The sequence below is a fragment of the Eurosta solidaginis genome, chromosome 5, assembly GCF_040869045.1.
Source record: "Eurosta solidaginis isolate ZX-2024a chromosome 5, ASM4086904v1, whole genome shotgun sequence".
In the NCBI taxonomy this organism is placed as follows: domain Eukaryota; kingdom Metazoa; phylum Arthropoda; class Insecta; order Diptera; family Tephritidae; genus Eurosta; species Eurosta solidaginis.
In genome coordinates this window covers 102,720,781-102,748,514 of record NC_090323.1, presented here as the reverse complement: position 1 = coordinate 102,748,514, position 27,734 = coordinate 102,720,781, and the positions used below count along the sequence as shown (strand labels likewise).

At 38.3% G+C, this 27,734-nt stretch overlaps 1 protein-coding gene across 7 annotated transcripts in view; it reads left to right on the top strand.

Moving 5' to 3' along the window:
* Positions 1–27,734, top strand: part of Prps (phosphoribosyl pyrophosphate synthetase) — a 614,635-nt gene that overhangs the window by 509,720 nt on the left and 77,181 nt on the right. For all 7 annotated transcript variants that reach the window (XM_067756580.1, XM_067756577.1, XM_067756583.1 and 4 more), the window contains one exon: positions 17,745–17,943. In XM_067756580.1, the coding sequence (XP_067612681.1) occupies positions 17,745–17,943 (199 nt within the window). The remainder of the gene's footprint in view (positions 1–17,744; positions 17,944–27,734) is intronic.

Genomic DNA, 27,734 nt, shown 5'->3' with positions numbered 1-27,734 from the left:
CTCAAGTAGGGCGGTCGTGGAATGGCTTAAAATAATATTCGATGGGTGCATAAGACTGAATCATGTACCGCACTCTTGGAGAACTGCTCGTGTAGCTTTTCTACCAAAGGCGGGGAAGATCGGTCACGTGTATCCCAAAGACTATAGACCCATTAGCTTAACATCATTTCTGCTCAAAACCTTTGAGAGGCTGATAGATGTGTACATAAAGTCCAACGTGGATGAAAAGCTGCTCTCCACAACACAGCATGCGTACACCAAAGGCAAGTCGGTAGACACCGCATTGCATAGGGTGGTAATAAGCATAGAGAAATCCCTGGAATATAAGGAGTATGCTCTAGGAGTCTTCTTGGACATTGCCGGGGCTTTCAATAATGTTGCAAAATGGGCGATTATGGATGGTCTTTATTACATTAAAGTACATCCTGCCTTAATCAGATGGATCGGCTGCATGTTAAATTGCAGAAAGATTACATCACAATGGGGATTGTACGAGGCCACGAAATCAGCGGACAGGGGCACGCCGCAGGGAGGGGTGCTATCACCTCTGCTGTGGACACTGGTCATCAACCAACTGCTCAGTCAATTCGATGAGGGACCCGTAAAACTTACGGCTTACGCAGATGACGTTGCAATTGTCATAAGTGGAAAATGCCTTCCAACGATTAGTTCTTTGATGGATCGGGCGCTTCGGGATATTCATACCTGGGCATCTAATGTCGGGCTGAAAGTCAATGCGGAGAAGACGGATATGGTCTTGTTTACAAAGAGGTACAAGGTCCCAAATTGGACCAGGCCTAAGTTAGGAGCGGTGACCTTACAGGAGAAACCTTGCACAAAATATCTAGGAATCATCCTAGACAGTAAGCTGTCATGGAAGCTCAACTTGGAGGAGAGGGTCAAGAAGGCCTCAACGGCACTCTATGCATGTTAAAGAATGCTGGGGTGTACGTGGGGCCTATCGCCCTCTCTTTCTCATTGGGTTTTTACAGCGATTGTAAGCCCTATTCTATACTATGGAGTTCTTATTTGGTGGAAAGCCACACAAAAAACAACATACCTCAAAAAATTAGAGGGGGTATGCAGACTATCGATGCTTTGCATTACGGGAGCCCTGAAAACAACCCCGACGGCTGCACTGTATGCCATTCTGCACATTTCACCTGTAGACCTGGTAGCAAAGAACAAAGCGTTAACGACCGCAACCAGGCTCGATGCTTCGGGGCAGCTTGAGCGCCGACCATATGGCCATAGTAGTATAGCGTCCTCAGTCACAAGACGAACAGACTACATGATTCCCTACCTGCACTTTGAGGGAGATATTAAGGCCACAATAGAGGTGGACGGTTGGCGCAAGGGTGCGCAAATGGCGGACGAGGCGATACATGTGTACACCGATGGTTCCAAAATAGTGGAAGGAGTAGGGTCTGCGGTATACTGCGCTGATCCGGAATTAAGCAGATCCTACAGGCTGCCGGATTACTGTAGCGTTTTCCAAGCGGAAATATTAGCCGTAACCAAAGCAGTAGAAACCCTGGAAGAGAATAGCTTAAGCTGCAACCGTGTTAACTTTTATATTGACAGTCAAGCAGCAATTAAGGCAATAATCTCGCATAGCACAGCATCTAAATGCGTGTTAGAGTGTAAGCAGTCTCTGGAGAGAATCGGGACAGGGAGAAGCATACATCTATATTGGGTCCCAGGGCATATGGGAATAGATGGGAATGAAAAAGCGGACGAATTAGCTAAAAAGGGCGCATCCCTTGAAGCTTGCTCCGTAGACGTCCCAATTAGATTGGGCGAGATTAAGCGAATGCGAGAGGTGCACATGATCGACCAAGCAGAAAAGGCGTGGGTTCAAGCGCGGGGCTGTAAAGTGTCGAAGATTATGTGTAGGTCTTACAACCTTAGACTAACACAGTTGCTTCTATCATTAAAAAGAGAGGACTGTAGACTCATGGCGGGTATTCTGACTGGACACTGCCTTCTGGCGTCACATGCCTTTAAATTAGGCTTGGTCAGTGATAGCAGGTGTAGGAAGTGCGGGTTGGAGGAGGAAACGATCGAGCACGTTCTGTGCTCGTGCCCTGCACTTGCCAGGCTAAGACTCCAGATATTAGGAGTGATACAGCTGTCAGATCTAGAAGCAGCAAGTGGCTTAAGTCCTAGGAAGCTTCTAGTATTTGCCAAGAGGACGGAGTTATTTTATAACATAGGTCCTGGTTTTTGATAGGGTTTTTCAGTTTGGTCGTTAAAACAAACTTCTGGTAACACTACGGACTCAATCAGTCTATGTGAGGTCCTCATGGACCGGCCAGTTCAACCTACCTACCTACCTAGTAATAAAAATGAGGGTTTCTTCATATATGTAATATTTCTATATTGCTACTTACGTATATTTTCAATGTAAAAAAATTCCGAAAACATATCCAAACAATTTCGATACTAGAGTATGCATGTATTGTATACGTGTAAAATTGATTAAAATATTTCATGTAAAAAATATATATGTATATCTGATTACTGTGTGTACTGTTTTCGTACGGTACTAGGCTTTACTGCCTATATAGAAGTATTACATATATGGTTTTCTTATTTAAACAGGAGTTTCCACTGAAATATTTTATAAGTCGTTTAAAATTCTGCAAAGTGAAGCACACTTATCATTACATTTTAAGTTGAAATTATAAAAATATTTCTGTATAAGCAGCCAAACTAAATTACACTCAAATGGATACTTTAAATTTAAGGGATGAAATATTTTGAAACAAACATCAGGGAATCGCTGATTGTTGGTTTTATTATAACCTTTTTCCGACTTTGCGGGAAAATTTTATACTGTCTGCCAGTTGGCACCAAAACGGAATGAAGGAGATATAATACCACGTAATCTTTTACATCTGGGGATTGCAAATTTGTTAACGTTTTAAATTATATTGCAAATAAAACTAAGTTCGCTTTTACATTATAAAATCCATGAATTCAGGACTGCTGCGTCAGATGCAAAGGGAGTGTATGTACTGGGGAATAGGAAGACTGCGTCCGTACAGTCAAGATGTTTTAATTTTGTCTTGCTATCTCTCCCTCTCTCAATCTCTTTCCTTACAATAATTCATTACGGTTTCTATTTTCTTTTGGTTTTGTTGATTTTCCAACAGGGAGGATAATTGATGTATATTGGAACGATTTTCCGTTATCCCTTGTCAAATTTCGTTTGGAGAAAAACCGGTTTCGGCGTTGTGCCATCATCAGTGTCGAACGAAAATCGATACTGATGATGGCACAACGCCGGAACCGGTTTGTCTCCAAACCAAATTTGACAAAGGATGACGGAAAATCGTTCGAATATACATCAGTTTTTATTTTCCATTTGTTGTAACAAACATTTACAAAAGTAAACACTTATAGAAAAGCCAAAAGGGAACATACGCAGAATTTAATTCAAGAATTATATAATGTAAAAGTGGACTAAATCACACCACCCGCTTGTGAAAATTCCTTCTTTGAGTCGCTTCCATATATGTAAACTGTTTGCCTCCTTGATATGAGTGTCAAACAAAAATGGTATTGATTGATGAAACTGGCTCCAATTATCAAACAACAAATTAGTCCGTTCTGGATAGAGCTTTTGAAAATCAACTTCAATCTTTACATAAAAACGTTGTGAGTGTTAATAGATGGTGATATAAAAAGATACAGTAATAATATACCAGTGAATATCCAAAGCTTTGTTTATAGAGTGGCCACTCTTCTAGAATTGAATTTAAGTTTTCAGCGTTCTTCATAAAGCTGTGTCCGATTGCGAATGTTGTCTCCCATTTTTGTACCACATCGTCGTAAGGTTCAATATTATACTTCAGCCAGACTTATCGTTACTTTCCTTACCATCTAAAGAATTCAATACAATGTCATTAGAAAAACAGAGTCGGGGTAGTGCATTAATGCGCAGCTTGTACTAATAGTTGAGTTGTGAGTAAAAAAATAGCAGCTTCATTCAGTAATAGCTGTAGTGAAGTTAAACAATTTGTCACCCAAATTTAAAAGCTGGTGTGAAAATATTTGCAGCTTCAGCTTGGTGCACACACATTTTTCTTTACCAAAAATACAAATCTCTTTCCTTTCTCTATCATTCTCCATTTTCTTTCTTTTCCCAATTTCTTCTTCTCTACACAATCCTTCCCATTCTCTCTATTTCTTTATTTTCCCTTCCTTATATCTCTTTCATATTCCCTCCTTATTGACCCTGACCACCCCCTCCCCCTTTCGTTTGCCCTTCCTTTTCTCGGTACCATTTCCCTTTCTCTGCATATTTCACTAAATTTTTTCCTTGCCTTTCCCATTTCTTTACACTTCTCTTTCTCTTTATATCCCCTTTCTTTGCCTTTTAACTTCCTCTTTATTTTTAACTTTTCCATAACGTACCCGTAGAAGCATAATTTGGTTCATTCGTTACAAGGGATTCCTCTAATGCTCTCTTCTTTAAGATGATCCCATCTTCTCTCAGTTTTGATAAGCTACTGTGATATTTTGCATACAAACAGCCACCTAGTTTCTTTCCTTTCACAGCAAGATAATAAGTTTATTGTACCAAATCGTAATCCATTATAAGAGTAAAGACATCTGGAGGAGGTAGTAGCATTATTATACCTGAGTTTCCTTTGTAAAATATTTAACGATTTTACATGATAATAGATCAAAAGTACATAGACGAGCACAGATTTTAGCATCAATCACATAACTGGTCACAGTTGCAGATAATAATTTACGGTATTTCGGTGTAAGATTTTGTTTGTTTTCGTAAAAATTTAGGATTTGTTTTCCACTAGCTGTTTCATTGAGAATATCTTCTATAAATTTCTGTAACAAGTTTTAAAAATGCTATACAAAACAGTTGTAAATACTGTATAAAAATTAACTGCGCTGTTTAGGTGATCACCACTGGAGGCTTTATTTTTTTATACAATAAAATTAATAAAAAGAAAATGCATTTTGTGATTTAATTTAATTAAAATAATAAACTAATACTGATACTCCCAGCCCTACCACCCACTTCCATTCCTAGTTCTACTCCCAATCCTAGCCCTACTCCTATTCCAATTCCATTCCCATCCATACAACCACTCCCATCTTTTTCTTACCCCCACTTCCACTTCCATTCCTGCGCGTGCACCTGCTCCCATCCCTTTCTTACTACTACTACTCCAATCCCATTCCTACTCCCACTTCCACTCCCATTCCTCCCCACACTTCCACTCCCATTCCTACCAGTCCTACTCCCAATCCTAGTCCTACTCCTACTCCAATTACATTCCCATTGATACTACCACGCCCATCTTGTTCTTACTCCCACTTCCATTCCTGCGCCTGTACCTGCTCCCATCCCTTTCTTACTATTACTATTCCAAACCCATTCCTACTCCCACTCCCCCTCCCGCAAAGTCAAGACGAACTTGGCTCTGATTTTCATTTCCTAGCAGCAACTACACTTACATCGTAAAAACTTCTGACACCATTGTTGAAACTTGAGGCTGGTGGCGTGGGCTCCGATAAGCAATGTGTCTCTGTAGTACCTCCTTCATCCGGTGAACAAAAATTATTTTAAATATTTTATCATTAAAAATGTTATGTCTTATTACTTCTTCCGCTTGCCATTTTAAAAGATTTCTCTCAAATATTACGCGCTGTCAAAACATAGATTTGTTAATTAGGGTATCCAAATAATTTGGTCTCAAATGACGCAAGCTTTCCATTGTAAAGCCATTATATTTATTTTTAAAGTCTTAAATAAGCATAACAACTATAAAATATAAAGCAATAACTTACCTTTCAGAAGTTCAAAAAATACTCCTTCTTCCAGTTTCTCCATTAAATTTTTTAATTCTTCTGCCATTGCGCACACAATGGGATTAATGTATTTGTAAACACCCTAATGAAGAAATTAAACGATGCATCAATATGTAAAAATTTAGCAAAGGATTAATATATGCTTTATTTACTTACAAATGGTTTATTTGCGACGATTTGTATGTGGATTGCAATTTTTGCGCTATTTTATCGGCAAAGAAACAAAACATTTTTAAATCTTACCAAGTAGCGCAACTAACAGCTGATCGGTGAAAATTCACACATTCACACTGCTTGGCGTTGCGTTATTGCGCTCATACTGAGAGTGGTGCTGATACATAAATTCGGAACATGTCACAATGGCGCCAGTGATGCTAACACTTTTTACATGTATTTTTTATACACAGCTCTACTTGTACACAGGGTATTATAACTTTGATTGGATAACTAATGGTTTTTACAGGTATAAAGAAATCGAGATAGATATAGACTTCCATATATAAAAATCAATGTGTCAAATTTCAGTGCAGTCTTATAAAACGTCAAAATTGCATCAGCAAGTATTCTATGAAAGCATATAAACTTATAAGGTGTAAAATTATATCCATTTACACACACTGTTATATGAACGCACCTAGTAATATTCTTGATAAACTTGATTGTTTATCAGCTGTTGAATTATATAGCTGTATTATTCATTGTTATACAAATTAAAAAATGCCAAGATTAAGTGAAAAATCAAAACTGAAACGTCTTTACTTGCTGATGTTGGAGATTTCTGATGAAAATGCCTGCTGTAATGTCTGCAAGGTTGCATTCCTTTGAGTTTACCGCGTTTACACAATGAAATGTGCGCGTAAATTTATACAAATTGTGTAAAAGATTTTTCATACAAAATTTGACAGCTCGTTTACGTACTAGATAAATTTATACGTTTACACACTTTATAAGGCATTTATAAGGTTACATGATGCGATTGCATTAAGACATTGCGCTGATACCAACATAATGTTGACCTCACGATATCAGCGCATGAATATTGAAGCCAATACTTACCCCTACAAGTTTGCAGCAGATGCCACGTTGTTAAAAATTTAAATTAAGATATTTTTTTATTATTTTTGGTTATTTACCTACGACCGGAAAATGGCTCATTCGTACTGCATGCGTTGCTCCAGGTCGCAGTAGGTATGCACGTGGCAACAAGCAATAACATTGCGTTCCTGGTATTTGCCCCTGCTATCATACAAGTTTTCATGACTTTTGCTCAAAACAGCTTAAGTGTGCATTTGCAACAAAATAATTTTTTGGTTTTGTTACCTATAACGACTTATCTGAATAAAACATTTTGGAAAAAATAGCCAAATTGGAAAACGCCTCAAAAATGTATTTCGCTCTTATTGCTTGTTGTATCAGATGTACTGCTAAATGGCTTGTTAATGGTGACTTAATCTTAATCATATAAACCAGCTAATCGAACTAACTTTATGAAAATCAATGAAATCGATTAATGGTGACATACCATAACGCTAACGCCTTAACAATACCATAGCCAACGAATTGGTTTTTGGTTTTCTGCCATATCCATAAACACCTGATTGCCATTTTTGTGTTATTGAACATGGTTGTGTTTGCTTTTATTTGTTTTTTTTGAAATTAAAATTTAATTTTTCATGAAAAAGCGGAAAATAAAATATTTATGTCTCTCAAGAGATATTTGCAAAAAACGCGAAATGAGGCGTCGTTTAAGCTGTTTAAGGTTATGGCACCATTAATCGATCACATTGGAGACGGTTAAGGCGATGTTTAATAAAACTTTTGTGGCGCGTTGCGTGACATTTAATTTTTGACAGCTAAGATAAATGCTGGTAATTAAACGCAACATGTATCATAAATTATATTTTTGAAGAAAAATCCATGCAAGTGGGCAAAATGCGGTCGTGATTTTATTGCGCGCATATGTGTTTGCGCTTAACTTTTGTATGAAGAGATAAAAAAACACGACCAAAGTTCGTTAACATATTTAGAATGGGTGGCAGCATTATATTTCGGTTTTCAGAAACAAAGATAAATCTCTCCTCAAATTAATGGCAGGTTTTATACAGAAATAGAAAAATTTTACTCAATTCATAGAATATTTCTTCAATCTATAGACATTTTTTTTAGGAAGTGATTTCCTCATTTTAGGTAAGTGCTTTTTTCTGAGTATATATATCACCCATAAACATATATCACCCATTTACGTCAATAGTGTCATAATTCAAAAAACACGAACTTTTAGTTAAAAACGAAGAAATTTGCTAAAGGAATTTAGCCTATTTCACGCCACCCGTTTAGTTTTGTATAAATACATATCTAATATGTAAGTGTGACACAAAACAAAAATTTCGAGTAGAATAGAGGATATCTTCATAAAAAATAAAATAAAAATATAAAAAAGATTATGTAATGAGAAAGAAGGCAGAGTTTACTAAAAAATGTTTAATTAAAGAAAAAAAATAAAGTACTTAAATTGAGAAAAATTAAGTGAAGTGAACAAACAGTTCCATATGAAAACGCAATAAGTGCACTTAGACTTTTTTGCGGGTTTTAATGTGATCATTGTGGAAACATGAAGATTCTAATTTTCGGATATTTAATGTTGGGATTCCCATTGAGATCTATGTACGTAGTTAAATTGTATTAAATTTGTAAACACTCCATTTCATGAATATATATGGCCATATCTACCATAAAATATCGTCTGTGAACAATATAATACTAAGATATAACAAAGCAGAATAAATTAGAAAGAAAAGAAAAACAAACAAAAACATTGAAATTATTCACGCAAACATATTTACTAAAATAAAATTAATTACATAACTTTAAGCGACATAAGCAAATTAGGGTTATGGGATCTAAGCATCCGATTAATGGATATATAGTCCAACAAAGTTAGCCTAATAATAAATATGGTGGGTAATATACGGCCGCTATGATGCCGGTTGCCGTTTTGACCTAAAATCAAAAACGTTTTTGGGACGTTTTTTTGTTTCGTTTAATATACAACGTGAAATTTTCCGATTGAGTCAAGTTGCATTTAAATAATAATAAACCAATTTGAAATAAGAGAATATATAATGAAATAAAATAAGAACTAAAATAAATTAGCATAAAATTTAATGTTATATTATTGTAACCTTTTTTTTTTTGGTTCAGTATAAGACATACTTTATCTAAAATGAGGATTAAATCTACAAATGCAAAAACATTTTCGGGAAAATTTTTTATTAATTGTTATAAATAAATTAGTTAGTTTCAACAAAAGTTTACTCATTATTTGCGATTTCATGTTTTTTTGAAAACAACTAAAATAAAAAACAAAGAATCTGTTAAATAAAGACTTATGTATTTACGTGTAAGTGAAATTTGTCACAAAAAATGGGCCGGTCAAAAATTAATTTTATTTAAGATTTTTTGGTACGCTACAAATTATTTTGGAACAATTTATTAGGATTTTGGTAGAGGCTATTATAGGTAAGGGGCAACAATGGGAAACCATGTTTTAATCTTTCACCGTGTAGCGCGTACGCTTATGTAGGTTTGTGTCTTAGGGCACTTACATAATTTGTCCAAAGATGGCGCGCTTTTGTGCAAGAAAGTAAATATCCATATTTGGAGAGATTGTTGGATTTACAAAAAACTTTTTCTATTAATTATAAACAAATAGAGTAGTATTTGTTAACCAAAATAGGCCTATGCACTGTCGATTCATATCACTTTTATATGATTTTACGTATGCTAACTGTCAATTGTTTGTATGGAAATTTTGTTAGCGTACTAATATCAGGGATGCACCTTAACGTTAAGCTAATCGTTTATCAAAAAAATTCCACCGTTTCCGTTGAAACACTTCGAAATATTATCGATAAAGAAATTATCAAGATAAATTGTATCTCGTTTTTAACCGAAACGAAAAGCTTTCGTTAACGTTAAAAACGTTAACAAAAACGTGATACTTTATGTTTGAATTGTGCTGGCAATGCTATAGCCATGGTGAAGCCGTAAGGTGGCAACAGCGAGCGGACGTACACACACAAACTCCATGTAATTTGTTCGTGTAATTCGTTGGTGGTAATGTCAAAATACTCTGAGAAATGTTCGTACTGTCAAAATTCATGAGAAAAGTTGCAATCAGCTTGGATAATGCTTTCACCTTTAATGACTCCGCCATCAATCAACTTTGCCAGTATAGCTTGAAATTAATAATCAACATAAACGATTTGACTTCGTTTTGATATGGCAGAAAACGAAACGAAATCATTTCGTTAATTTGACGTTCTTAACGTTAATAAACGAATCGAAATGACTTTGTTTCGTTTATTAACGTTAATTATCGTAACGAAATGATATCGGTTCGTTGGTTAAGCATGCCTGATTAATATATAGATAATGCTTCCAAAGTTGTGTCTACCCAGTCTGGCCTTTCCACTTCCACGCGATGAGCTTTGTATGCGGGCTTACTCAAAAGTGACGCTGTTTCCTATGTCAGTGCATGGGATGCCGTTTCAGCAAATGTTAGCTTTGGGTTTGCGTATGTAGCTCGCTTCGTTTCCACGTCCCGTATGCCATTTATAAAACTCTGGATTTTTACCCTCTCGGTGTGTTCTACGGGTGTGTCCGCATTTGCCAAATGAACCAACCTTTCAACATCCGAAGCAAGCTCTTGCAAAGTTTCATTACCTTTTTGGTAACGGTATTGCAATTCTATTTGATATATCTGTTTCCTATGCTCGGTTCCGTAGCGTCTCTCGACAGCGGCCATCAATGTGTCATAACTGTTCCGTTCGTACTCTGGAATAGTCTGTAAGATTTCAGCAGCTGGTCCTTTCAATGCTACGAAGAGTGCGGGAACTTTATCTTCAGCATTCCAGTTCTTCACTGTTACGGTCTTATCAAACTGTGTCTTAAAGACGTGAAAAGGAACAGAACCGTCAAAGGATGTTTTTTTTACCTTTGGATTACTCGCTGAAACTGCTGGGCGATTTAGTTGCAACTGCTCCCTACGACCTTTTAAATCATCGACTTCTGCCTGAAATTGAGCGATTTTTGCATCCTGCGCTTCTAGCTTTGATGTTACCCTTGCTTCCTGTGCTTCTAACTGCGAAGACATTTGTGCCACCTGCAATGATAAGCGCTCCTCTTGTTCTTCCATGTTGGATGTTATGCGTGTCTCCTGCGATTCCAGTTGGGATGCCATATAGGTCTTCTGTTCCATTTGAGTTTCCATCTTGGATGTAATCTGTGTCGACATTTCTGAAATACGCGTTTCTTGTGCTTCAATCTTTGATGCTGTGCGTGTCTCCTGCGATTTCAGTTCGGATGACATATATGTTGTCTGTTCTGCCAACTGAGATGACACTGTCGATGTTTGAGCAGATATTGCAGCCAAAATCATGTTCAAGTCTGTGCTCGTAACTGTCTGCGATGTTTCGTTTTTCTATTTAATTTTTGTTGTTGTCTCGTCCCCTTAGGATGGAAGACATCATCGTCCACATTAATTTCTTCCGACTCCATTACCTCTCGTAGCCGTGCTTGAAGTTCGATCTTATTTCCGGTTTTATTCAATCCACGGTTCTTCAACTCCGTTTTCAGTTGCTGGATCCTTAAGTTTCTCTTCTGACACCAATTGTAACGAATTTTGGGAAACTCCGCTTACACTAGCGAATCGCTAAACTGTTGAATAAATAACTCCAATATTCAATAATGCAAAATGTCCTTTATTAGACTACTTTGAAAGTACTTCACAATAAAACTTATACTTCACAACCAATAGCGTGCTTAAATCAAAACTGACTACTCAACTTGCGCTGCTTTTATACTCTCTATTGCCTTGTCCGCATATTTATCCAAATGGCGTGAAATTTCTCCTTCTAGAATCTCCTACTTGGTTACCAGCTATATGCGTGTGCATTTGTAGTTTATAGCCTCTCGCATAGCCATATGCGTGTGTATATCTGAGTACTACTTCGGCTGATGATTACATGTTTTTATGAGTATCTCTCCGTTGCCTTGTATGTATGTGTGTAGATGATGATTAATTTGTTTACGTACATACGAGTGGCTGCTTAGTATCGGCTTAGTGATGACAGTATCGCTTAGTGATACTAATATTCGTCACAATATGAAAGAAAGTACAGAATATCAGACGTGAGAGTATTTAATTATGCAACGCGGAAAACGAACATTCCAAGCTGATGCAGTTATACAAGTTGTTGTAGTGCGAACACCAGTTACGCAGTAGATTATTTTTGGCAAAATTTTGCCGGAAAAGTGGTAAATTAAAAGGCACAGTGTCTGGACGTTCTACCAGGAACAGCAGAATTTAGTCGATCAACAAGATCAGAGGAGTTAATCTCGCCCATAATGAGCTTATGAATGAACATTACCAAGAGTAAAGTTCTTCGATTTTCTAAAGTTGGCAGATTTATAAGGAGAAGCCTATTTCTATGTGGTGGAAAATGCACACTTGAATCCCCAGTTAAGACCACGTAGTGCAAATATAATGAATTCCTTCTTTACCGACTCAATACGCTTTATAAAGTTTGGATACCCTGGGCACCTGACACATGAACAATACTCTAAGATCGGTCGTACCAACGATGTGTAGAGGGTCTTAGTCAGATACGGATCATTTAAACTCCTTAGCCCATCGCTCCACGAAACCGAGTATACCCGTTGCTTTACTTACCATTGATGAAATATGCATGTTAAAAATCAGTTTTGGATCAAAAAGAACGCCTAGATCACTTAAATCAGATCTACGCTCCAAAGGCGTACTGTTTAACGTATACGATGTCAAACTTGGCTTCACTCGGTGAAATGTCATTAGTTTGCACTTCGAGCAGTTCAAAACTAGTAAATTTGCAGTACATCAGCATTGAAATGAGTACAAGTCTACAGCTCCGTTGCTGTAGGTGCTGGGGATGTAGGGTCTGACGGCGATATTCGTGATATTGATGATGGTGAAGAGATGCTGATTAAATGGGGTGCCGATGCTTAAAAGCCTAGGGAAAGAGGGTGTCATATATTTATCGCACGTCTTCAACCTGTCTCTTTCCACCTTCGTCATTCCCGAAAAGTGGAAAATGGCCAAGGTGGTCCCGCTATTAAAGCCTGGGAAACCAGCCTACATAGAAGAGTCATATCGCCCTATATCTCTCCTATCGCCAGTAGCCAAGACGCTTGAAGCTATTTTGCTCCCCTATTTCAAAGCAAATTTGCAGCTAGCCTGTCATCTGCATGGCTTCAGAAAACTCCATATCACCACCACCGCGCTAAATGCAATTAGCACCCAGATAAATTGCGGTTTAAATCAAAACCCCCACCATAGAACAGTACTCGTTGCGCTCGACCTATCAAAAGCTTTTGATACGGTCAACCATGGCACGTTACTGCAAGACCTAGAAGGGTCTACCCTTCCCACATGTCTTAAAAGGTGGACCGCAAATTATCTGGGTGGTCGGCAGGCATCGGTTCAATTTATAAATGAAACATCAAAACCAAGAAGAATTAAACAAGGGGTGCCACAGGGGGGTGTCCTATCCCCACTTTTGTTTAACTTCTCCATATCAAAGCTACCTTCGCCACCAGAAGGAGTTACTATCGTTTCCTACGCCTGCACAATAATGGCCACAGGCCCACAGATCGATGAGCCTTGCAACAGAATAAACGGCTACTTTCCTGATATCTCCAGTTTTTTCTCCTCGCGAAGCCTGGAATTATCACCGACTAAATCCTCCGCGACCTTATTTAGAACATGGACGTCCCAAATATCGACCATTTTGGACATCCACGTCGATGGAACTACACTGCCGACTGTCCCACACCCCAAAATCTTGGGTGTGACGTTTGATCAGGATCTACATTCTGGTGAGCATGCAGCCGCAATTGTACCGAAAATCCAGAGCCGTAATAAAATCCTCAAATCGCTTGCTGGCAGTACTTTTGGAAAAGACAAATAAACACTGATTACCACTTACAAAGCAATTGGCCAGCCGATTGCATGCTGCGCGTCCCCTATATGGTCGCCAAGCATAAAAACTAAACACTGGAAGAAGCTACAGGCCTGCCAAAATACTGCTCTCAGAACCGCCACGGGCTGTCTTTTTATGTCCCCAGAACACCATCTACATAATGAGGCGAAAAACTCCCCATCAGGGAGAGAAATGCGATGCTAACCAAACAATTCCCGTTGAATACCCAGAAACCTGGGCATCCCAACAGACATCTGAATGATGAGCCAACACCGCCCAGGGGCTTAAGGAGTCATCTACGTAAGCATTATGAGGAAATGCGGCACCTGAGAACTCAGCCGTATGAAGCAAAAAACACAAGCAGGTCCTCAGTGAACTCCACAAACAGGCGTCGGACCTTTATGCCAGGCATTGCCCGGTGAATCCAGTACTCAAAGAACAATACCCAAAACTTGCGGAAGAGGAACGCACACTTCCCATGAAAACGCGAGTCACTCTAGCTGAACTTCGATCTGGATACTGTAGCAGGTTAAACTCTTACCTATCCAGAATCAACCCCGACATACAAAATGTATGCCCTGCTTGCAATGTGTCCCCACATGACACCAACCATCTCTTTAATTGTATTTTGGAACCTACGCCTCTAACACCCCTCACATTATGGTCCTCCCCTGTTGAAACAGCAAGTTTCCTTGGACTCCCGTTAGAGGATATTGATGACAATTTGTGATCGGTCGCACCTATTGGATGGGGCGAAGCACTGCTACAACAACAACGAGGTGCTGATGATGGCGTTCTGCAAGTTAGGAGAACAAATCGTCGTACCACTTGAGCTCTTGGCGAAGTTGAGACGCCGCAAGATCTGGCTGTCTTTGCGTAGCCTAGAAACACGTAAAAACTTCTTTTACTTCACCGAGACTAACTTGCACCGAACGGGTAACTTTTATCGCGAAATGAATACAAAAATCTTCGACTAAAACGATATAGTTCCACTTTGGTTTCCACTTGTGTGAATTTTGTGATAACAATAGAAACGGCGCGTTGAATGCTTACAAAACTTCGAATCCAATTAAATTTATGTATAACAAGAAAAATGGATATGACAAAATGTCAACATGATTGACAGCTGACGCTCGTTCAGGCGAGCGAGTAGCGCACGCGTTGCCAACCACATAGATGTGGTTTTGGGTGTGTTTCCATGAGGGAGTCATTTAAGAACTACAAATATAATGTATAAAGGGAAATTCAATATTTAAAAATAAATTCAGGGTGCGTGCGCTAATCGCTCGCTTGAACATCCTGCCCCACCTAGGCGCGTTAGCCGGCTAATGTGACTGTTAGCTGCTCCAGCGCTCTGATGGCCTTGTTCATGAGGATGTTCGCCACTATGCCTCGGTGTGAAGTCGTCTGAAGGCCTACTGCTGAGCACCGAACGGTCCATGCTTGTGGGATCGTGACTGTGGTTGGGTTGTAACGACGACTATGATGGCTTGTTGTTGTGAGCGTTGGCGGCGGCGAGAATTAGAGCGAGGTGCGGTGTCGAAGGCACTTAAGGTGTTGGTGCGGTGTGTCTTGATGGTGTTGGTGGTGGTGGTGGAGCCCGGTGGAGCATCGCGTGGTGTGGAAGTGCACAAATGCGGCACATAATGGGTGACGTACATTCACTCGTCCCGTGTGATAGCGCCAGACAATTGGTACAATACCCATAGGCTCGTGCCAGGAGGTATCGCTGCGACGGCTGCATGCCCCGAAAGAGTGGACAAGTACGTAGCGCGTGATGGCGTGCGCATAGGCGCCATTGTATGAAATTGTTGTTGGAGTTGTTGTGTTGGCGCTCGGCGTGATTGCTAGCCACCACCACCTGAGAGCGTATCGACGTTCTTGGCCTTGGAGTTGGTGTTGGTGGTACATCCATGTTCCCTGAAACGAGTCGTATCCATATGACTTCAGTGAGGTGTATATCGATTTTATTGTTGTTTTTGGGGGTAGGCGGATACGGTGATTTGACGGGATAAATCTTTAGGACTAAGGTCTTGTGAGTGGGGTGGTAACGAAAATCTACACGGTTTCTTGGGGGCTGGGCGGACGAACCGCCGGAGGCAGAAAGCATAGTTTTACTATCGGCCGTGCGAAAATGCTGGATTGGGTGCGTACCTCGACGACACGAAGGTGGCCATCCGGGCCGGGGCGTGCTCGTTCGATGCGTCCGAAGCGCCATTCGGTGGGAGGAAGTGTGTCGTCCTTGATGAGGACACACTCACCGACTTTTGGCTCAAGGCGGGTGTCTTTCCAAAGATACCGTTTGTGGAGGTCCTTGAGGTAGTCCTCTCCATTGTCGACTAAATTGGTGGTGGAGAACCTTGACCTTTTCCCATCGGTAGGGGAGAGATAGGTTCTCATGGTCGGGTTCAGGAATTGCTAATAAAGGAGTTCCCTTAAGAAAATGCCCAGGAGTGAGTGCGGCGAACTCAGAGGTATCCTGAGATAGTGGGGAGATGGGGCGTGAGTTTAACACGGCCTCTATTCGTCTGAATATTTTTTTCTTAACATCACTGCTTGGTCGGTCAACTCGTGGTGTGCCACTTATTCTTTATTTGGTCCGTAATTTTTTGTCCATTTGTCTCTATCACGTTCCACCGAAATAAGTATAAGGTTTCAAGTTTATATTTCAATGTAAAGTTACTCAAGAATCGATCGGAAGCATCCATATTTTATAAATGGATTTTATAAATATCTTTAAATATCTCGATCGGTGCCCCAGACGATCGAGATATTTAAAGATATTGTGATGAATATTAGCATCACAATGCTGTTAGTAAATAATCAATAACAACAAATACAGTAAGCAGCCAAACTTATGTACATAACCAGCAGCTCGAAGTGAAGAGATATCACACACAGACACACATGTAGTCATCAGGCGAAATTCTTACTCACACATACACACGCATATAACTAAATTACCAAGAAGGAGATAGAACAATTCTAGAAGGTGAAACGTCTAGTAATAACTAATCAGTTCTGACTTAAGCACGCTATTGGTTGTGAAGTATAATTTTGAAGTACTGCACCCAAAGTAATCTAAATAAAGACCAGTTTGCAATACTGAATATTGGAATGATTTATTCAACAGTTTAGCGATTCGAACGTTAGCAGGAGGTGTCAAGTAAGCGGAATTTCCCAAAATACGTTACAATATTTATAAAATATTGATGCTTGCGATCGATTTTTGTGTAACTTCACATTGAAATATAAACTTGAAACCTCACACTTAGTTCGGTGGAACGTGATAATGCAACAAATGAAGAAACAATTCCGCTATTAATTAAAAAAAACAAACGTCCTAGAAAACTAGATGTTTGAAATATTGAAGGTATTTATAAGGCAAAGGAAGAAGAGTTCCTTTTAACAAAGGCTCCCTTAGCGGCGCATGGATTGAGGTAATTTGAAAATCACATGGAAGAGGAAATCTAGCGATCAATTTTCACTTGACTTCAAACACAAACTTGAAACGTGACATATAGTTAAGAAAGGACATGATAAAAAGAATATACAAAACTTTTGAACACTTCCTGTATATAACAGACATAATGTTCATGAATCTCGATTTTGAAACTTTAACAGTAGCTATTGGAAACAGCTTATCAAGAACAAAATTATAAAGTAGTGCGTAATTTATGATGTTCCGCGAGGAACTGCATGTATTTGATGCATTCAGGCAGGGCAGGTGAGGATTCAAATTGGGTTGTGTTGCACTATTTTTTTCCAGTCTAGCACGTAGAGTGCATTGTCCAAAAGTACCCCGTGCCCAAGAATACCCCAACTTCCTTTAGATATACATACATATAATGTACAACAATCGTAACTTAACATTTCTTTCAGTGTTACTTCAATTGCAGACCGATTGAACGTTGAATTTGCACTTATTCATAAAGAACGGAAAAAAGCGAACGAGGTGGCGTCTATGGTACTAGTTGGCGACGTAAAAGAAAAAATAGCTATCTTGGTGGACGATATGGCAGATACCTGTGGTACTATTGTGCATGCTGCTGATCGATTGGTTGAAGCAGGTGCTCTCAAGGTGAGGCGAATTATATTCCAGTTATGCATATATAATTTATGTGAAAATTACGATTGCATAGTTATACTGTGTTCACGTTGCGACATAAACTTCAGTTAAAGGATTTGTGTTTGTGAAGAATTGTCACATGTTCACATATGATATTTAAGGAACTGAGGCCCACTTGCAGAACGGCAAGTTCACTTTTTAACTCAGAATTAACCTGACGTGAGTGGTTAAACTCATACATTTTTCACAATTATTTTAAATTAATTCTGAGCTAAAAAATAACTTGCTGGCCTCAGAGTTTAATTTCACATTTATTTTTTGACAATAAAGCCTTTTCTCCCGGGAGTGGGATTTGAACCCGCAAATCTTACGATGGTTGAACTGTTACAAACGCATTCAGCCACGTCATGCTTTAGTTGTTGTAAACTTATCCCAATTGCCTTCTTTGAATATTGCATTTTTGCACAGTACATAGTTCGTATAATATCAAATCATGCCTTCTTTTGTTGTTGGCAGGTTTTAAAGAAACTGGTTGTTTTTTTTTATACTCAGTTGAGCAGAGCTCACAGAGTATATTAACTTTGATTGGATAACGGTTGGTTGTACAGATATAAAGGAATCGAGATAGATATAGACTTCCATATATCAAAATCATCAGGATCGAAAAAAAATTTGATTGAGCCATGTCCGTCCGTCCGTCCGTCCGTTAACACGATAACTTGAGTAAATTTTGAGGTATCTTGATAAAATTTGGTATGTAGGTTCCTGAGCACTCATCTCAGATCGCTATTTAAAATGAATAATATCGGACTATAACCACGCCCACTTTTTCGATATCGAAAATTTCGAAAAACCGAAAAAGTGCGATAATTCATTACCAAAGACGGATGAAGCGATGAAACTTGGTAGGCGCGTTGAACTTATGACGCAGAATAGAAAATTAGTAAAATTTTGGACAATGGGCGTGGCACCGCCCACTTTTAAAAGAAGGTAATTTAAAGCTTTTGCAAGCTATAATTTGGCAGTCGTTGAAGATATCATGATGAAATTTGGCAGGAACGTTACTCCTATTACTATATGTATGCTTAATAAAAATTAGCAAAATCGGAGAACGACCACGCCCACTTCTAAAAAAAAAATTTTTTTAAGTCAAATTTTAACAAAATCTTAATATCTTTACAGTATATAAGTAAATTATGTCAACATTCAACTCCAATAATGATATGGTGCAACAAAATGCAAAAATAGAAAAAATTTCAAAATGGGCGTGCTTCCGCCCTATTTCATTTAATTTGTCTAGGATACTTTTAATGCTATAAGTCGAACAAACATTTACCAATCCTTTTGATATTTGGTAGGGGCTTAGACTCTGGACGATGATTTATTTCTGTGAAAAGGGGCGAAATCGGTTGAAGCCACGCCCAGTTTTTATACACAGTCGACCGTCTGTCCTTCCGCTCGGCCGTTAACACGATAACTTGAGCAAAAATCGATATATCTTTACTAAACTCAGTTCACGTACCTATCTGAACTCACTTTGTATTGGTATACAAAATGGCCGAAATCCGACTATGACCACGCCCGCTTCTTCGATATCGAAAATTACGAAAAATGAATAAAATGCCATAATTCTATACCAAATACGAAAAAAGGGATGAAACATGGTAATTGGTTTGATTTATTGACGCAAAATATAACTTTAGAAAAAACTTTGTAAAATGGGTGTGACACCTTCCATATTAAGTAGAATAAAATGAACAAGTTCTGCAGGGCGAAATAAAAAACCCTTGAAATCTTGGCAGGAATACTGTTCGTGGTATTATATATATAAATAAATTAGCGGTATCCAACAGATGATGTTCTGGGTCACCCTGGTCCACATTTTCGTCGATATCTGGAAAACGCCTTCACATATACAACTACCACCACTCCCTTTTAAAAGCCTCATTAATACCTTTAATTTGATACCCTTTTCGTACAAACAAAGTCTAGAGTCACCCCTGGTCCACCTTTATGGCGATATCTCGAAAAGGCGTCCAACGATAGAACTAAGGCCCACGCCCTTTTAAAATACTCATTAACACCTTTCGTTTGATACCCATATTGTACAAACGCATTCTAGAGTCACCCCTGGTTCACCTATATGGCGATATCTCGTAAAGGCGTCCACCTATAAAACTAAGGCCCACTCGCTTTTAAAACGCTCATTAACCCCTTTCATTTGATACCCATATCGTACAAACAAATTATAGGGTTACCCCTGGTCCACTTTTATGGCGATATCTCGAAACGGCAGCCACCTATACAACTACCCCCACTTCCTTTTAAAACCCTCATTAATACCTTTAATTTGATACCCATATCGCACAAACACATTCTAGATTCACCCCTGGCCCACCTTTATGGCGATATCTCGAAAAGGCGTCCACCTATAGAACTAAGGCCCACTCTCTTTTAAAATACTCATTAACCCCTTTCGTTTGATACCCATATTGTACAAACGCATTCTAGAGTCACCCCTGGTCCGCCTTTATGCCGATATCTCGAAAAGGCGACCACCTATACAACTACCCCCACTCCCTTTTAAAACCCTCATTAATACCTTTAATGTGATACCCATATCGTACAAACACATTCTGGAGTCACCCCTGGCCCACCTTTATGGCGATATCTCGAAAAGGCGTCCACCTATAGAACTAAGCCCCACGCCCTTTTAAAATACTCATTAACACCTTTCATTTGATACCCATATCGTACAAACACATTCTAGAGTCACCCCTGGTCCATTTTTTTGGCGATACCCACGCCCTTTTGAAATACTCATTAACACCTTTCGTTTGATACCCATATTGTACAAACGCATTCTAGAGTCACCCCTGGTCCACCTTTATGGCGATATCTCGAAAAGGCGTCCACCTATAGAACTAAGGCCCACTCCCTTTTAAAATGATCATTAACCCCTTTCATTTGATACCCATATCGCACAAACAAATTCTAGGGTCACCCCTGGTCCACCTTTATGGCGATATCTCGAAACGGCGTCCACCTATGGAACTAAGGATCACTCCCTTTTAAAATACTCATTAACACCTTTCATTTGATACCCATATCGTACAAACAAATTATAGAGTCAATCCTCATCCACCTTTATGGCGATATCCCTAAATGGCGTCCACCTATAGAACTATGGCCCACTCCCTCATAAAATACTCTTTAATACTTTTCATTTGATACACATGTCATACAAACACATTCCAGGGTTACCCTCGGTTCATTTTCCTACATGGTTATTTTCCCTTATGTTGTCACCATAGCTCTCAACTGAGTATGTAATTTTCGGTTACACCCGAACTTAACCTTCCTTACTTGTTTATTTAATAATTTGGAAAAAATTTAAGCAACGTGACATCAGGACGGACAAGGTGACAGCTGTTTCGATTATGCATATTTATTCTTTTTACACAGTACATACTTTGTATGTAATAATGTGTTAAAGTTATGCTTGTTGGTAAGGTGGTTTCAAAGAAACTGGTATTGTTTTTGCTTTTGTTCTATTTATAGGACTACAAAGAATTGTCTATTTGTATGAATTAGGCGGGGATTACCCTTATTGCTTAATTTTTCATTTTGCGTGCACACTTAATTTTTCTTTCTTCATTGTCACAGCTGTTTGCGCGGTTGTTCAGTGTTATCACAGTGTATCTCAAACTGATCAAAGTATATCCCAATCTAACAGATATTTTCAAACTGTTTTTATTTTTTCTTATAACCCGTGGTGCTATTTATACTCAGTTGAGCAGAGCTCACAGCGTATATTAACTTTGATTGGATAACGGTTGGTTGTACAGGTATAAAGGAATCGAGATAGATATAGACTTCAATATATCAAAATCATCAGTATCGAAAAAAAATTTATTGAGCCATGTCCGTCCGTCCCTCCGTCCGTCCGTTAACACGATAACTTGCGTAAATTTTGAGGTATCTTGATGAAATTTGGTACGTTGGTTCCTGGGCACTCATCTCAGATCGCTATTCAAAGTGAACGATATCGGACTATAACCACGCCCACTTTTTCGATATCGAAAGTTTCGAAAAATCGAAAAAGTGCGATAATTCATTACCAAAGACGGATAAAGCGATAAAACTTGGTAGATGAGTTCAACTTATGACGCAGAACAGAAAGTTAGTAAAATTTTGGACAATGGGCGTGGCACCGCCCACTTTTAAAAGAAGGTAATTTAGAAGTTTTGCAAGCTGTAATTTGGCAGTCGTTGAAGATATCGTGATGAAATTTGGAAGGAACGTTACTTCTATTACTATATGTATGCCTAATAAAAATTACCGAAATCGGAGAACGACCACGCCCACTTTAAAAAAAAAACATTTTTTAAGTCAAGTTTTAAAAGAAAAGTTAATATCTTTACAGTATATAAGCAAATTATGTCAACATTCAACTCCAGTAATGATATGATGCAACAAAATACAAAAATATAAGAAAATTTCAAAATGGGCGTGGCTCCGCCCTTTTTCATTTAATTTGTCTAGTATACTTTTAATGCCATAAGTCGAACAAAAATTTTCCAATCCTTGTGAAATTTGGTAGAGGCTTAGATTCTATGACGGTAACTGTTTTCTGTGAAAATGGGCGAAATAGGTTGAAGCCATGCCCAGTTTTGTATTGGTGAAAATTACGAAAAATTAAAAAAATGCCATAATCATATACCAAATACGAAAAAAGGGATAAAACATGGTAATTGTATTAGTTTATTGACGCAAAATATAACTTTAGAAAAAAACTGTAAAATGGGTGTGACACCTACCATATTAAGTAGAAGAAAATAAAAAAGTTCTGCAGAGCGAAATCAAAAACCCTTAGAATCTTGGCAGGAATACTGTTCGTGGTATTACATATATAAATAAATTAGCGGTACCCGACAGATGATGTTCTGGGTCACCCTGGTCCACATTTTGGTCGATATCTCGAAAACGCCTTCACATATACAACTACTACCACTCCCTTTTAAAACCCTCATTAGTACCTTTAATTTGATACCCATATCGTACAAACACATTATAGAGTCACCCCTGGTCCACATTTATGGCGATATCTCGAAAAGGTGTCCACCCATAGAACTAAGGTCCACTCCCTTTTAAAATACTCATTAACACCTTTCATTTGATACCCATATCGTACAAACAAATTCTAGAGGCACCCCTGGTCCACCTTTATGCCGATATCTCGAAAAGGCGTCCACCTATAGAACTAAGGCCCATTCCCTTTTAAAATACTCATTAACACCTTTCGTTTGATACCCATATCGTACAAACAAATTCTAGAGTCAGCCCTGTTCCACCTTTATGGCGGTATCCCTAAATGGCGTCCACCTATAGAACTATGGCCCACTCCCCCTTAAAATGCTCTTTAATACCTTCCATTTGCCACACATGTCATACAAACACATTCCAGGGTTACCCTAGGTTCATTTTCCTACTGAGTATGTAATGTTCGGTTACACCCGAACTTACCCTTCCTTACTTGTTTCCAATTAATTTTAAATTAATCAATTTTCTCTCGCTATTTTACAAATTTCTTTTTTTTTTCACCTCTTTATTTATATTAAAATGTCTTGCCTATATGCAAACTGTTTGATAAAAAGTGAATCCCATCCCTTCGTGTCATGCTGGCTTTGCGATGGGCTCACCCTTATGAAGTATGCCGGTTTGTCAGCAAGAACTGTTGACGCACTCAACGATAGTGATTAGGGAGTTCGTTGGGCCTGTTTGAAATGTAGACCAACTGAGATTGACCTTTTCAAAGTTTTCAAGCAGGCTGGCGATGGGTTCTCTGAAATAGGTAGAGAGATAGCCGCACTGTCCAAAAAATTCATACAATATGAAAACTTGTTTAAGTCTTTTAAATACCCGAATGACGTAACAAACGTCAACATTCCTCAAAGCAACTGTAATCCTACCAGTGTTCCCTCTAGTACCCCGACACTTGATGTCGTTGCTGAAGTACCTGCACCCGTAGTTATTTCACCCCCAACTATCGGATTAATAAATCTGGCATCCCCAAGCCCCTTAACAGCTCAGCCATCTTCATCCATTAACAAAATCTAAAAAATCGTCTACAAAAAGTAATCAGGATCCACAAAACCCTTCTGCGGAATCCGAACCCCGGCTAGTAATCTTATTGTTGTCCCTATTAAAAAATCAATTTTTGTGTCAAGATTTGACAAAGACTCTACAGAAGAGGACCCAAAGTCGTACATCTTCGCTAAACTTAAATTTAAAAACTGACAGTTCGAAAATTCAGTTTTAACTATCCTCGAGATATTTCGTCTTTTTGAATTGATGTATCCGTACAGCATTTTGAAACTATATAATTCTTTTTGGCGGCCTGATGCTTTTGTGAGGGAATTCGAGCGTAGGCGTAACACTAATACCCTAAATCTCGCTACACTTCCTCATAACAATATTGCATTACAAAACTGAATGCTAAATCGGCCCTTAATTTGTTTTATCAAAATGTTAGAGGTTTAAACACTAAACTAACAGAATTGTATTTTAAATCGTTTAATTGCAATTACATCATTATAGCTTTAACTTGGCTAAAACCTCATGAATTTAACTCAGAGATTCTTTGCCATGATTACCAAATATACAGAAATGACCGCTTGAACAGAATTGGTGGTGGAGTTTTGCCTGCGGTACATTCTTCTGAGCTGAGCTTAATTTACCCGTTATCGATTCTACAGAATTCAAATGCATTAGAATCAAGCTCCTTCTGATCCTTCTGTGTATATGGATTATATTTCCCTGCTGAAAATTGTTAATTCAATGTTGAAGCCCATTGATTCGATGATAGTCCTGGGTGACTTTAATCTCCCGCATATATTATGGACCATATCTGACTAGGATTTTGTACCTGCTTCTTCAAAACTGTCCAACAACGAATTTTTATCCGAAATGCTTGAACTTTGCCTCAAACAGATAAATATAATTCCTAATATGCTCGGGAGGACCCTTAATTTGGTATTTGTTGACGATACATCAAAATGTACTCTTAGCCGGGGTGAACCTCTAACTGTACCTGAAGACCTTTACCATTCTTCCCTGGAAATAGCATACGAATTTGAAACAAATTCTCTGAGTATCGCTGTTTCTAAATACGACTCTAGTTTCAGATTTGGCTGTGCGAAGGCTAATTTTAGCTAACTTTATCTACAGTGGCTTGGCCCAAATGCGGTGTAGATATTGACCAAAATGTTTCTGATTTTTATATCATCATTTACGGTATTTTGGAAAAAACACGTACCTAAGCGAAAACGTGTGTCTACCGAACCAGTCTAAATATGGTTCACTAAAGAGCTGAGGTCCTTAAAAAACAGAAAATCGCGCTTCTTCAAATTACTTAAAAGGTCGGGCTCTCACTCCGCTTACTTGCAATACTCTATTTTGCGTCATAAATATTTTGAATTAAACAAAAAGTGCTATAATGCATACATCTGCAAGATGAAAAGGAAAATAACTTGCAAAATGAAAGCCTTCTATGATTTCATGAACTCTAAACGTATGGTTAAAGGGTTTCCGTCTGTTTTAAAATACCAGGAATATTTGTCTAGCGACTATTAAGATGTTGCTAATTTCTTTGCACAATTTTTCAAGTCCAACTATTCCGCTGAACTTAACTCTTTTTCAAATGCATATCTATTTCAACTTAACTCACTTAACACAATTAATATTGTAGCAATATCTCCTCATGAAGTTTTTTCATATTTAACGTCTTTGAGGGAATCTTACAACTACGGTCCTGATTTAATTCCCACTTCCTTTCTTTAAAAATGCGCTGAACACATTTATCAGCCCCTAACTGATTTATTCAATATGTCCCTAAAACGTGGAGTCTCTCCTTCTGCTTGGAAGGAATCTTTTCTCATACCCCTCCACAAAAGTGACAGTAAGTCGTGTGTAGAAAACTATCGAGGAATTGCAAAGTTGTCGGCCATCCCAAAGTTGTTTGAAGCTATAGTTACCAATCAGTTAACTTTTTCCATTTCTACTTTGATTGCAGAACCGAAACAGGGATTCTGTAAAGGCAAATCTACCATTACTAATCTACTTGAATGCACAACTCATGTTTCTAGTGGATTTAGGGAAAATCTTCACACTGATGTTATTTATACTGATTTCAGTAAAGCATTTGACAAAGTATCCCACTCCTTACTTATCTACAAGCTGGATCGGCTTGGCTTCCAACCTGGTTTCACCAAGTGGATCTCATCGTGTCTCTGCGGTCGAACACAAAAGTTATTTTTAAAAATACTCTTTCAAATATAATCGATGTTCCCTCTAGCATCAATTCTGTTCTTGCTGTTTATTAATGATATCTGTACCACTATAAAATATTCCAAAATCTTAATGTATGCCGATGATGTAAAACTTTTTAAGTCTTATGCTTCAAGCGGATTTAAACTGCCTAGTTACTTGGTGAAACGTGAATTCAATGCCGCTGAACCTCAATAAATGCAAATTCATGTGCCTCTCTCGAAGATCTTTGCCAGTAGCCTCTTACGTAATTGATAATTTTTGTCTTCTATCAGTAAACTATTTTGTGGACTTGGGAGTGACGATAGATACTAAACTTAGTTTCAGCCTTCATATTAATGGTACTGTCAATAAGGCTAGAGGTGTTCTTTCATTCGTGAAACGGTGGTCCAAAGAATTTAGTGACCCATATGTAACCAAAGCCCTTTTTACAACATTAAAAAACAAAAAAAAAATAATAAATGTAAGGCGCGATAACCTCCGAAGAGATCTAAGGTCGTGCTCCTCTTGATTTTCCCTACAAATTGGCCGGACGGGACCTACATGTTTTATGCCGACTCCGAACGGCATCTGCAAGGCAGATGAGTTTTCACTGAGAGCTTTTCATGGCAGAAATACACCCGGAGCGCCTGCCAAACACTGCCGAGGGGCGACCCCGCTTAGAAAAATTTTCTTCGAATTGAAAAAACTTATTTCTAAAATTTTGATGGTGCTTTGCCCGGGGTGCGAACCCAGGGCATACGGTGTGATAGGCGGAGCACGCTACCATTACATCACGGTGGCCGCCACATTAGTTAGAACGATATTAGAATGCGGATCAATAGTCTGGAATCCACGATATCAAGTTCATGCAGATAGGCTTGAGTCAATACAGAAGCAATTTTTACTTTTCTCTTTAAGGAGTTTTCATTCCCAACAAACATTTAGGTTAGAAAACGATTAGAAGACGAATCGAATTCTAATGTATTTCTCTAAGGTAGAAGGTTAGAGGACGATTTGCGAAACTGTCGCGAATTATAGCATTCTCGACAAAAAGAGAGTTCGTTCTCGAGAATAGGGTAAGAATTCTAATCGAATTCTAACATCAATTTATAATGAGTTTCTAATGAGAATTTTGAAGTGATGCGTAATTAAGTTCAATTATTTAAAATCAGCGAAATTTCCATTGTTTCATTATATCAAATACTTTTAGTTGGTTATAAGCTTATGTATTAACATATTTCAAAGGCTTTTTCTATTATAATAAATTAAAACCGTACTTAAAGATTGAGCTCGGCCTTGGTTTGAGATACGGATGAGGAAGCGTTTTCTTCATGCCATTCAAATAGCACTTCAATAACCTGCTCGCTTTCCTTTTTTAACTTTTTTTGATTAATTTTCACTTACTAGTATTTACTATATAAATAAAAAAAACTTATTTCGCAACTTATAATATTTCCACACAACTTTTCACTATTTTTATTCTGTTTGTATAA